General features: G+C 34.4%; 1 protein-coding gene across 3 annotated transcripts; it reads left to right on the top strand.

The window, feature by feature from the left end:
* Nucleotides 1-216: 216 nt before the first annotated feature.
* Nucleotides 217-5,308, top strand: LOC110698367. 3 transcript variants are annotated; one of them, XM_021875782.1, is made up of 4 exons: nt 217-2,056; nt 2,250-3,563; nt 4,152-4,281; nt 4,460-4,583. In XM_021875782.1, exons 1-3 carry the CDS (start codon nt 1,358-1,360, stop codon nt 4,275-4,277), a joined length of 2,139 nt encoding a protein of 712 aa, XP_021731474.1. In that variant the 5' UTR covers nt 217-1,357; the 3' UTR covers nt 4,278-4,281; nt 4,460-4,583. The 3 variants fall into 3 exon arrangements, with proteins under 3 accessions (XP_021731474.1, XP_021731475.1, XP_021731473.1); XM_021875781.1 differs by lacking the exon at nt 4,152-4,281 and adding an exon at nt 4,676-5,308 and having other exon boundaries at nt 266-2,056; XM_021875783.1 differs by lacking the exons at nt 4,152-4,281; nt 4,460-4,583 and adding an exon at nt 4,043-4,145 and having other exon boundaries at nt 219-2,056.
* The last annotated feature ends 8,470 nt before the right edge of the window (nt 5,309-13,778 follow it).

Raw genomic sequence — 13,778 nt, 5'->3', positions numbered from 1 at the left:
ATTCATCAAGAAGCGGGTAATAATGTCAAAAAGTGCAACCTTTAAATAAAAAAAACATTATATTTTGATTTATTCGAAAAAGAAGAAGTATCCAACAACAGATAACATCATTTTTTATATTTATTCTAACTGCTAATTTCTCAACCTTATCTCACTTTTTTAATTCTCGTTATCTCTATCCCTTTTGCCAAACACCCATAAATTAGAGAAATTAACATATTTTCCCAATTTCTTCTTGTTATTATTATTATTATAATTATTTCTTATAAAAAAAAATTCCAGTTAGTATTATTAATATTTTTAAACGTAATTATAAATTTTTATTAAATTATTTTTAAACGTAATTAAAAAATAAATTAAAAAATAGTGGAGGAGAAAGTGATGAGAGGTTTTTTTTCTCCTCATTACTGTGGTGAAAAAAACATTTGATGAGAGAAATTGTATGGGAGGAGTGAGAAAGTGGGTAGAGAGAGATTGAGAGGTTTTTTTTTTCCTCACTGCTGAGAATGGTCTAATAGTATTACGAGGACTAAACCGCTTTTAAACTCTAAACTCTACCGCAAGATACAACTGGCAAAATCTAATTAATCCTGGCTAAGACCCCCTTAACAAAAGGACACGAATGGGTCCTCACTCTTCACACAATAAAAATATCCATTCAATCTCCCCACCTTAAACGTGGGGTCCGCTCAAGGTTATTTTCGTCAACTTCTTTTAAATTTAAATAAAACCAAAAAAATAAAAATCAATTCCCCCGAAACGTCCAGTCTTTTGGAGACACCATCGAATCAATCTTCACTCTCTCTCCAAATCTCAACCGTCAATTTTCTCATCCAACGGCTCTCTTTTAGTCAGGTAGTAGTTTATTCGACAGTAGTTTTCTTTCTTCTTCCACCACTACTAAACCCTAAAAAATGGATATTTCTCTTTCAGCCTCCTCTTCTCCCCTGTTCTTCTTCTTCCCCCTTTTTTCTCCCTCACAACAAATCCCTCAAAATTAATTTCGTAAATTCTAAAAAATATTTCAGGTTGTCCCATTTCTGTTGACAAAATCCCGATCCCATCTTTAAAAAAATTATCTTTTTTCGAACAATTTTCGTTCACTAATTTCTGGGTTATTTAATTTTTTTTTTGATAATTTATTGTGAGTGTTATGATCTAGATGACCGATTTGGAAATTTTTCGTCGCAAATTTTGGTGTTAATTGAAGTGAATTTATCTGGGTTGTTAGTTGTTACATGACCCATGTGCTGAAAAAAGCGTCAGAATCAAAGGGTTGGTTGATCGAATCGTTGATTTGACTCGGTGTAATTGAGTGAGTTAACTCGGAGAGAACGAAGTTTGAAATCTGGCGCCGATGCCGTCAGTAGAGATGCGGCGTTCGACGAGGGTGTTTGTTCCGAAGGCGAAAGACGGTGAATTGGTTAGGGTTTTAAGGTCAGGGCGTCGATTGTGGGTTGAATCTGCTGATGTTAAGCACAGAGGAGTTAAAAATGGGGACGATTGGTTTCCGTTGATTTCCAATGATAGTGGTAAGTTTAAGCAACAGAAGATTAATGGTTGGCATGATAGGTCTGATCCAATGGATGTTGATGATGCAAAACCGTTTCCGATACCGAGACCGCAGCCTGAGCCGGAGCCGGAAATTAGTCATAGAGTGCCCAGTTTAAGAAATGGGAGTTATTATTCTAATAGCAGAATATTTAGGAATGTTTATAGTAGGAAAAGAAAGCGTTATAATGTGAGGAATTTGAAGGGTTTTGGTGAATCTGATAGTAAGAAGTTTGGTTTGCATTTTGTGAGAAGGCAAAGGAGAAAAAGTGGGCAAACTGAAAAGAAGCAGGCAGATGATGTAATTAAAGGGTATTATGATCAAGGGTTGTTATCGGTTTTCGTCGATTCTTCTTGTGATGGATGTTTGTTGTTTTCAAGTGTTTTGAGTTCACTTCTTAAGTATTTGAGTAAAGAAAGAGTTGGTTTAAGTGAAATTTCGACGTTCCTGCTTTTGAGTCCGGTTTCGCCTGTTTTTGCCTCGTCTGGCATTCATTTCTTGTGGGTATGTTCTGCATTTTTGTTTTTGTTTTTGTTATGATTTTGAGGATTTTGAGGATTTTGTGAATGCTTGACTTTATGATTGGTGTTAAAACTGTGGAAATATAGTTGCTACTTCATTTTAGCGTTGGTTGGATGTGTATAGTGATGTTTAAAATGTTTAATTTTCTGCCTGTGTAATTGTTGTTGTCTTTCAGAATTGTGTGTCAAACAAGAGCAAAGGTTTATGCCGAATTTCCGGGGTGAGGCAGTTTATAGCAATGTTTACACTTGACTATACGGCTGCTCCCTTGTGTTTTCTGCACCTACATGCAACAATGTTGTTTAGGTCGGTGCGCCTGTCTTGTCTATGTTGGTACGATTTTGACCGAAAAAATGAGAGTTCTGATGAAACCCTTACATTCGTCAATGACCAGAGTGAGAGTCCCCCTGACAGATTAGTTGCCCCTGCTAAAGATGAGTCCAAGGGTATGAAGTCTGTAAATTTGTCTCCTGGGGCTAGTAAGTTATCCAGTCGAAATGTGCAAGGTAGGATTGGGGTTCTTACACGAAGTGCTTCAAAGAGGCGGAGGCGGTCGTTAAGGAGTCGGAGGGCTAGAAACCCGTTACCTTTTGTTTTGCAGAAATCACCTGGACCATCAGTATCTAATCATGTTTCCAAGAAAAAAGCCCACCCTGCATTACCTTTAGCTTGTAAACAGGAGCTTCGTAGGTCTCTTCGAAAGAGTTCTGTGAGTGAAATTCCTGTGCAAAAGTCCGACCTATCAAGCTGGAATGTGGATCCTGATTCACAGTTTTGTACTGCTAATGTCCTGATTGTAGAAGCAGACAAGTGTTACAGAGTTGAGGGGGCAGAGGTCAGATTAGACACCTCTGCATCAAATGAGTGGCTTCTTGCCATTAAAACAGATGGGACAACAAAATATTCCTTAAAGATTCAAAAAGAAATGAGACCCTGTACAACCAACCGTTTTACTCATGCTGTGATTTGGGCATCGGAGAATGGGTGGAAACTAGAGTTTCCTGTCCGGAAGGATTGGGCAGTGTTTAAAGAACTTTATAAGGTATGTGGGGAAAGGAACATTGTACCAACGTCCCCGGGTGTTAAAATTATCCCTGTACCTTGGGTATGTGAAGTGACCAATTCATGGGATCCCCCTGGTGCCTTTGTTAGACCAGAGTCATACATTCGAACAGCCAATGATGAACTATCTAGAACTTTATCTAGGAAGACAGCGAACTATGATATGGATTCTGAGGATGAAGAGTGGCTAAGCAAGCTCAATAGTGAGCTGGAAGCATCAAATCATCTTTCTGAAGAGAGCTTTGAATTAGCAATTGATTCTTTCGAGAAAGCTTCTTATTGTAAACGGGATGATGTCAATGATGAAATAGAAGCTGCTAAATTGTGTATGGATGTAGTAATTATTTCGGATGTAGTTGAGCAGGTACATAGATATTGGATGAAGAAGAGGAAGCAGAAACGTGCCCCGCTGATTAGAGTTTTCCAGGTACATGCTTTAATGCAATATTTCTTTGTACATGTATTTTGACAAGTATGTGCTCAATACAGGTTTCTTCCCTTTATACACTGAGTCAAAGCTATTTAGTTGTTCAGATTGTGTTGAATTTTAAATATCTAGCTAATTGTTCAGTTGTTTATGGTTATTTGTTTCGTCTACACTAGCAACTATGTCATTCCGTAGTTTCAGATACTCCCTTTTCATTTTGTTTTTTTTTTTTTTAAATTTTTTATTTTTTGTTTGTGTGTGTGCTTTATTCCACCAGGCGCAAATTATGTTGATCATCCCAAAAGCAATTAGAGTAAACCTGTATCTGCGTTATTTAACCTAAGATTATCACTTCAGTGCAGTTCTTGCTCAAAATGTAAACATTGGATGCAGCACATAGCAATTTTTCTGTCTATAGAGGATACTCTGCTGTTTGAATATATTTCTGCAAACTAATATTTTATCCATAAACATGCTAGTGATTTTGGCTACCCCCCTCTGGCCCTCTGTAGTGTCTGTATCCTTAGGGAATTATAAAGACGAGAAAGGGAAAAAACTTACATACATTCATGCTTGTTACATCGTCAGTTTGGCTTACCCCTCTCTACACTGCATCCACTGCCCCGCAGCCCATCTCCCCCCCTGGTCCCGCGTGAATTAAAATACAAAAGTGAAACGTTGATGCGTCAGTTTGGCTACGCGATTGATGAGTAGGTAGGTAAGTTAGGCCCTCCTCCCTCCCTAATTCATAAAGATTAAAAAAAAATGAGTTTGATGTGAAACCTCTCTGGACTGTTAGTCAGATAAACAACTGCGAGCTGCTACAAATTAGCAACTTTCATCTCCGGATGTATCTTCTGTTCTGTGTTTTCTTACATGGAATTTCGTTTTGACAGTTAAACCAACCCACGAAAACGCAATTGATTACAAAACCTGTGTTACGCAAGAAAAGATCTCTGAAACGGCAGACTGTTCAGCCTATGCATCGAGGTCGAGGCAAGGATAGTAATGTTCTTCAAGGTATTAAAATCCTTTCATCGCTATTGTCTGTCAAATTTTCTAGCTTTTGTATTAGAACTCTATTAATCTATTCATTGTTTAAATTTGATTAGTGATAGCTGCTGAGCATAATGCTGCAGAGGAACAAAGCGCAGTCCTTAGAATACAGGAAGCAATAGCTTCGGCAGACAAATCTGTGGAGCTAGCCATACTTAAACGTCAGAGAGCACAGCTCCTGATGGAAAATGCAGATCTAGCAATGTATAGAGCCACAATGGCTCTAAGAATTGCCGATGCTGCTGCTGAAATTTTAGACACCCAGCAAGCTGCTGATCATTTCCTCGAGTGAAGGATAACAAGATTATAGGTCTTAGAGATGCTAATTTTAGAGGGCATTTTTTACTTTTTAATTTTCTTTTATTTGCATAAAAGAATTGCAGCCTTCGACTGTGGCTGTGTTTTTTGAGGCATTTGGATGGCCTTTGGAAAATGTATTGTATTTTTGTATAGTATCCATTTTTTTGTTGGGGGGCTGTTTTTTCATCTTCTTATGTACATTGTGTATCTTTGTGATGGCGCCCTGTAGTCTCTTATGTACAATGGATTCAGTTGGTGTCTTTGAAAAAAAAGAAGGTAATGATCATCGAAAAAGTTAAAAAGTTGGGGGGAAAGTGTGATTGGTTTCTTTGTATATTTTCATCTAGGTTTAGAAAAAATAATAATTCAGCTAATCTTCAGCGAGCCTATGACTATGTTTAGTTCACCTTATTTACAAACTTTGCGAATCATATAAATTACTCTGTATAAGTTATGTTTAGACTTTATTGATTTATTTGTGGTTTTTTAGTACCAATATATCGATAAATTTATAATTAAAAAATTATTTAAATCAAATATTGAAAAATATATATTAATACAATTTAAATAAGCCTTTAATTGTTATACTAGTAATTTTTTTCCTTGCGGATTATCGTGCATATAATCAAATATGGCTATTCATTAATAATATTATTCTTCTTGCCAAAAAAAAAAAAAAAAATATCAAATCAAACTAATAATAAGTTCAAATTAAATATTCCCTCTATTTTTTTAAGTGTTATACTTATGAAATGCAGCCGTTTTTTTAAGTGTTACACACCCTTTTTTTGGTAAAAAAAAACTACTCATGATTTTGAATACTCCCTCCGTGTTTTTTTTTAAGTGTTATACTTTGACCGATACATTGTTTTAGACAACTTAATTGACTTAAATAAAATAAGATAAGTGGGTTAGTTGAAATATTAAAAAATTGTAAAAGAAAGATAGTAGGGTTAATAGTTTATTGAAAAGTAATGAATATGAGAGAAGAAATAATAAAATTAGTAGCAGTGAATTTGAGTGGGGATCACGAGAAGATGTAGTTTTTTGACAAAAAAAGAATTGTAACATTTAAAAAAACAAGGCTGCATTTGGTAAGTATAACACTTACAAAATCATTTAGGGAGTATTATATTTCTCTCATCTCATGATTCTCACTAGACCTATTTAATAGGCCGGACCAGGCTTCAATTAAATAGGTCGGGCTAGGGTTAAAGCTAGTCCAGAAGGGGCCGGGTCGGATCACGGGTCATTGGGCCCGGCTAGGCCCGACCCATTCAATTATATAGATCAATAATTCTCGTGAGCAAATAAAAGCACAAATTTCAGACTACAAAGCTTGAGAATTCTCATATTATTGTCCATATCAAACTGTTTGTAGGTGCTCATGGCTTCTTGCTCAATTTCATCTCTTCAACCTCAATTATTGATGAAATCTAGAAATTCTGCTCAAATTCATGTGCCCCTTGTTAACCCTAAAGACCCCTTTGTTAAGAAACTTGATTCGGTTGCTTCTAATTCTCCTAAAACATTTTTTAATAGACCTCTTGATTCGGGTTCCCCTCCTTATTTGGATCAAGGATACATAGGAAATCAAACAGAAACGAAAATTGCAGCATTAGAAATTGCAATCAGACCTAATAAATTCAATTACAAATCCATGATTTTTTTTAGATTTGCTGATGAATAAAACTAATAAATACCTTGTAAATTTAAAGGTAATTTACAAACAAAAACAAAGATTAATGAAGTAGTGAGATTTTGAGAGGAGAGAGAAAGTATGTTTGATTTTTAGGTGATCAAGGATATATCAAAAATTTTAAGGTTTATAATATGAGGAAAATTTGGGAATTTTTTTTTTAGGATTTATAATTTGAGTGAAGAGAGACAGAGAGAATTAGAATGAGATTATCAGAGATAAAGAGGATATTAGGATTAAGACCTCATAAGGATAACCCTTTTTCAGCCCTCTATATAAGCCTGACCAACCATTTAAGGGTCCATGATTTAAAGGCCCTTTAAAAGCCCGCCCCATTTACATGTTTGACTAGCAAAACCATTATATAAACTACAAATTTTTCCCTAAACTCTAGTGTATGCATCTTTGCCTACACCCCCCTTCTATACTACGTCGTTTCATCTAGCATCACCTTTTGCATGGTTTTTTTTGTTCCCCACCCCCCACACCTTTTTTTCCCCTTTCCTTCTTTACTTTCCATTCAAGCTAGTATATAAATATATTTACAAACCTAATTTGCTTCATTTTCCCTTTCCTCTTTTTCACCAATTTCATTTTTTATCTTCATTGTTTTTTTGATTGTTTTTCAGTTTTCTCTCTTCTTCCATGGAGATTTCTAGCTCAATTCCATGGAATGAGTTATATAGATGTATTTGCTCTGTTTTCTTATTATTCTATTTTTATTTTGATTATTATTTAGTTTTAATTTCGGTTTGATTGCAATTTATTCTATTCGATTGATTTATGTATATGTGTTTTTTGATTTGATTGTAATTTTTTCGATTCCATTGATTTGAATTTAATTTAATTTTTCCTATTCATTTAAATTTGTTATATGTGATTTTTAATTTTGTATTACTTGTTATTTCTGTATTTTAAATGATTGTTATTATGTTCAATTTTGTAATAATTGATTATTTTTTATTTTTAAAGCACTCATGTAGTCGTGATTATTGCGATTGTTGTATTGACGATAGAGGAGGAAGGCTTTCATCATATGGTGCAGCTTAAGATACAGGAGATGATATTCCGTCACATCACCGCTCCACCACCACCACCATGGATCAATCAGAAGAAGCACATCGGCTTGAGCTGATTTGAGATGGAAATCGAGGCACGAAAATCGAATAGGAGAAATTGTTGGAAAACTTTTATGCACCGTGATTGAACATGTACTATTTTATAAATGAACATATACTTTTTTTAATGATTGTAAATAACATTTAATTATTTATAATTGGACATCTAATTATGGAACATTAAAATTCACCTATTACGGTTAACGTATCAGTTGCAAATTAATTATTTGATCAATAAAACAAACAACCTTCAAAAGTTATTATTGAACAAATAAGTACTCTGTATCTAAAAGTTAATAACATACAAGTAATAAGATATGTTATAGACTATTCATTAATATGCAAATGAACATATATAAGTATAAATATGTACTATTACGTTTATTTTTATATGCGTAAATGTTTATTATTACATGATGGAATATATTTTATAAAAAATTTAAAAAATTCATGACATAATAGGTGTTTTAGTATCAAAATGAACATATAAGTTTATGTATATTTTTTATTCAAAATAAATGTATTTACTTGTTCAGAATAAAATGATAATGAATCGTAACGATGATGTGCATTTATCAATATAAAAATGAACATTTTTATATAATTTTTTTTTGAAAAGTTAGTAGCTTTATAATTACATGCATGTGATGCATGTATATTATGGAAGGGTGACTATTTTATTGGTATTGTTGAGTAGTTTGATTGAGTGTCTTTCAATCTTCTTCACAAAATAATAACACTTGTATTAAATTGAAAATGAACATATATACATTAATATGTGAATAACCATGTGTATTAATATCGTACTTTGTAATTAATATCTATCAAAATGAAAATAGATGTCTATAAATATGAACATATAATTATTTAAAAGTGAACATACGTGTCTTGTAAAATGAACATCTTTATGTATGAGAACGAATAAATATTCAAATTTAATTGTACATTTTTCAAAATGATAATAAAATATATTAAAACTTAAACAAACATCTTTTAATTTGAGAGTAAACAAGTATTAAAATAAATAAACATCTTATGTCATTAGTAGTGCAATGTACATCTATTAAAATGAAATGATCAGAATGAAAATAAATATCTATTAATATGAAAATAAATATTAAAATATATAATATAATTCCACACATTATCAAACACAATAAACTTCTTGATCCAAATTCGAAAAATTCAAGCTCGTGTTATTGGTTCATATTGTTTGACGAATCCATGCCTTCTTGATTTCATTATTTATGTTCTTCCTTTTTTCCTTGCTATTGTGTGGTCTAACTCACTATATCTACGATTCTTTGTTTAACTAATAGACAAAATATATAAATTAATGTATTAGATTCGAGGAAGATCAGAATAAGTGTTAAAATAAACCAATTTTTATATGAATATGAACATAGGTGAATATAACAATTGACATGATCGATATGGGAATGAACATCTATCATTATATAAATGAACATATATGAATATATATTAGTATGGAAATGACCATCTATCGATATAGAAATGAACAACTATTAATACATTAATGAACATATTTACGTAATTCAATATGAAAGTGAACATCTATTACTTTATAAATGAGCATATATTAGTTTGAAAATGATCATGCATGAAAGATAACAATCGATGAACATGAAATATATACGTGAGTAAACTCTTGAAGCTATCAATATGTGATTGGCCATATATTCATATGAGAAAAGACATATATTAAAATAATTCAAAATTGAAATGTACATGAAATGTAGATAACAAAAAAATATGAACATTTATCAAAATTCTAATAACTGTATGTTAATATGTGAAATTGTGAATGACCATGTAGTATTATGTGATTGAACATTTACCAAAATAAAAATGAACATACTTCAACATAATTTTCCACTTCAATCTATGAAAAAATGAATGACTGTGGACTAATAAATAAATGAGCATTTATATTAATCATCTATTAATATGTGAATGATAGTTAATTAAAAAAAAAAAAATTAAATAAAAGACATGTAAATGATAGTATACTAATGTATAAATGAGCATTTATCAAAATGGAAATGAACATTTATCAAAAGATAAAATTCACTACGAATCAATTTTATTAATGCTTACATCTTTCCAGAATCTTTGTTTTCCATCTCTGAAACTATTTTCTTCGCTGTACAAACAAAAAAAAGAAAAAAAAAGTGAAAAATATACTGATTTAACTTACTCCCTCCGTTTTTAAGTACTTGCTCAACTTTTCATTTTTGGTCGTTTTTCTATTTCCTTATTTGGAAAGTTTTTTACAATATTTAATTCATTTCTTTCAACTAGTGGACCCAACATAAATCATATCTTATTAATTTCATATTCTCTTTCCTCCAATTCTCTCAACTACTTTTGCTTTTTACAATTTTTTTTATTCTTCCACCTACCCCACTGCCTCCATATTATATTACTTTTTTCAATTTCTCCTAAAACTCTGCACATGGAGAAATTGAGCAATTATTTAAAAACGGAGGGAGTACGTGTTTTTGAACAAAAATTACTAAAATTATAGTAAAGACTTATGTTGATGCATTTCCCTAGTTGATGTTTCGATTACGTTCCCGAAATACAATCGCAACAAAAAAATTAGTAAAACCTAGGGTTTATACTCTTTTTCGAACCAAATATGAACAAAATCATTAACTCTTTCGAATTGCGACCTTGTTTTGTCGCATTTGGTAGTGATTGAACAATGTTATTAATAGTTTGTCACAAATTTGTAGAAATTTTTTAGATTAGAAAATATAGATCAATGGGTTTGGAGAGAGAAAATGGGTGTAAAAAGAGAAATTGGAGAAAAATGGGTAAGGAGAGAGAAAATGAAATGAAATGGTGGTTTGATTTGATTTTGGGTAAAAAGTGTTGTTACTGCACAGTAGCAGAAAGTGGGGTAATTGGGGTTGTTTAACGCATCGTTTAGGGAGGGGGTGTAGGAATAGATAGCAACACTAGAGTCTAGGAGTAAATAATTACAATTATTTCACCAAATTGCCTTGAGTAATTTGCTTATTCATGATATACCCATGAAACTTTTGAAATACACCATATACACCCGAGTCTATTAAAAATGTCACCAAATACCCAAATGACTAACAGACGTCAACTTCGTAGTCATTTAGGCTTATTTGTGCCACGTGACATCATGTGGTTGGTTCCCTTATGAATTTACTTAATAAATTATTAAAATTTTAAAAAAAAATTCAGAAAAAAATCCGGCCAGCCACCATCCCCCACGCACCACCGCCGCTAGCCCCCAGCCCGTCGGCGCCGAGACGCAGCTCCCCTCCCCTTGTTGTCGCCCCTCTCCCTTCCCCCTTGAAAGGAATGGTGTCCTTTGAACAAGTGTATTATTCTGATAAAGGGTTCAGAATTAATTATAAAGCTAATTATTCAGTGAGGTCAAGTGATCGGAATGCCTAGCTGGAAGCTGCTTTCGATCAGTAATATTAATGAATATTAATATTACATCTTAATCTTGACTGAACTCTTCATGTAACTAAACCAAAGTGACGAATTAATTCAAAGGATTAAATGAGTCAATAGAGATTTTACGAACTAAGATGTCGGAGCTTCGAAATTTGAGTCGAATTTATGAGTCGACAAGACGGAAAAATCAGTCAAACAAAAAGTCAACGCGCGTGAAAATCCTAGCCTCCAAATGGCCTAGCCAATCAAGGGCTAGGTAGGCTAGTATGGCTAGCTGGGCTCCTTTCCGCAAGGCAAGGCTTGGCCACAAGCCCAGCATGCATCGCATGCACTGGCTGGGCGAGCTGCGATGCAAGGAAGGCTCGCCAGCATGGCCGAGCAAACCATGCGTGGCTGGGCTGGCAGGCCATGCCGCAAGCAAGTAGCAGCCTGCCAGCATGCAAGAGCTAGTAGTGAGGTGCGCCAGGCACAGGCTACTAGCACCAAAATTGGTGCGTAGCAGCAGCAGCGCCCAGCAACAAAGCAGCCCGCATTTGCGAGGCTTGCTGGTGCGGGAAGGCCTAGTTGGCAGGCCCAGCCGAGAGACGAGGCGCCAGCATGGCTGCTTTGGTGTTCAAGGAGGGCTGCCACTTGGCGCCATCCTATTGCACCCGTTTTGTGAAGGGGTGGCTTGGGGAGCAAGGGGAAGGTGGTCCTCCCCTTGTGGTTCACCTACTCCCTAGCTCTCCTTGCACCACTTGTCGTTTGATGATTGTTTTGGCTTTCTAATTTAATTTTGAATTAAATTAAATCTTATTTTGCCTTTTACCAACTATCCCACATTGAAAGATTATGGGAATTCTTGGTTTGATTTCCCTATAAATACCCATCATTGGGTATTGGGAACTTCGCTTAAGTTGATGAACTCTAAGGGATCTCCAAAAGCAAGAAAACCTTTGTTCGTAAACTCTAAGTTTTTTTTGGTTTAGCCCTAACTAAGCTTCGGGGTAGGGACCGGTTACGGTTCGGTAGCGAGGGTGTGAGCCGTTAGAGGTTCTCGCACTTGTGGAACTTGAAGCCTTCAAGTCCGAGCTCAACGGTTGAGCGAAGCACGCTACTAGGGTGAGCATTCTTTCTCTCTCTTCTCTTATATTTATGTTTTTTTTGCATGCTTTTATTTATGTTGTAATTATTATGCATGCGATCCGATTATCAGGTTTTGTTTCCGCGCGGTGTCGGACACCGCAAAACCCAACACCCCTTCCCTCTAAACCACCAAACAACCACCTGTTAAACCCTCCTGAAAGACCCGAAATTGACGACAAACACCAACAACAACCCACGACAGTCCAGCCAATCAAACCGGCTACAATTAATTGTGACATTGAGGAACAACGGTGATCGTGCTATTGAGAGTTTTTGAGGGTGATGGAGGGGTGATTAGGGTTTTTTACGGGTGGGGGGAGGTTTTTTTGGGAGATTTGGAGTTTTAAGGGTGTTTCCGAAGGGTTGTTTTGTGACACCCCAATAATTCTCACCTTTTTACTTGTAAATACTTTAAATAAAATACTGGAGAATTATTAACGTGCTACCGCCACGTGTTCAAACGTTAAGGCAAAATAAGAATTTATCAGCGGAAAAACTAGTTCAATTAAAATAAAGTTTCAAAACCAATACGCAAAACCAAATTAAGTCTTACAAGTTGGAACCATCAATGCCCTTATTCAAAACCCAAGTATCGAAATAAGAACTAAATCAAACCAAAGTTTAAGAAAGATCAATAGTCATGCAAGGAAATAAACTACGAGTAGTAACTAACTCTCCACTCAATTCCCACCATCTTGATGCAAGTCCAAACTATGCAAACACCTGTGATAAATCTGCTCCCCAATATTACAAGTGTAAAAATTGGATCATCACAGGGTCATTGAAAGGCGAAGGCCATGACCAAGAAAACACACACAAAAGCATGCAATCAGCAACGCTGAGTACATACAAGCTACGAAGTATCAAAAAAAAAAAATCCTAGCATGCTACTAAATTTTCAAAAAACACACATTCAATTTATAATTAACTCAAACGCATGATTTAACTATTAACATTACTAAAACTTCTCTAATAAATACTAATTGTTTTATTTTGTTTTATTCATTGGATTAAGCAATAGACAAGGTTGTCTCCCCATGCTCCAATTAGGAACATCGACATGTAATAACCCCATGCCTTCTTTTGGAAACATCAATAAATATCCAATGGCAGACGAGCGCGACTCCGTGGCCATAGCTAGTATGAGATCTCATCTAACTCCTTATAGTTTTAAAAAGTATTTGAAAACAAGAGACACTAGTACATAATTGACCTTAAGTAACACCTAAAAAGTATTACATAAAGTGGTAAAAGTTTTATTATAGACAATAGGTAACACTTTAGTGGGTGATACATCCGCCCATGTTACCTAAGGTCTTATGTAACACTTTGGGCAACGTAAGGTAACACTTTTTAAAAATGTTACTGTAAACCCTCTTATGTAACACTTTTTTATAATATTAGTATCATTTTAAAGTATTACTTTTTATTTCTTATGTAACACTTACTTATCTC

The sequence above is a fragment of the Chenopodium quinoa genome, unplaced genomic scaffold, assembly GCF_001683475.1.
Source record: "Chenopodium quinoa cultivar QQ74 unplaced genomic scaffold, ASM168347v1, whole genome shotgun sequence".
NCBI lineage: Eukaryota > Viridiplantae > Streptophyta > Magnoliopsida > Caryophyllales > Amaranthaceae > Chenopodium > Chenopodium quinoa.
Note: the sequence above shows the minus strand (reverse complement) of the source record. Positions and strands in the feature narration are given on the sequence as shown.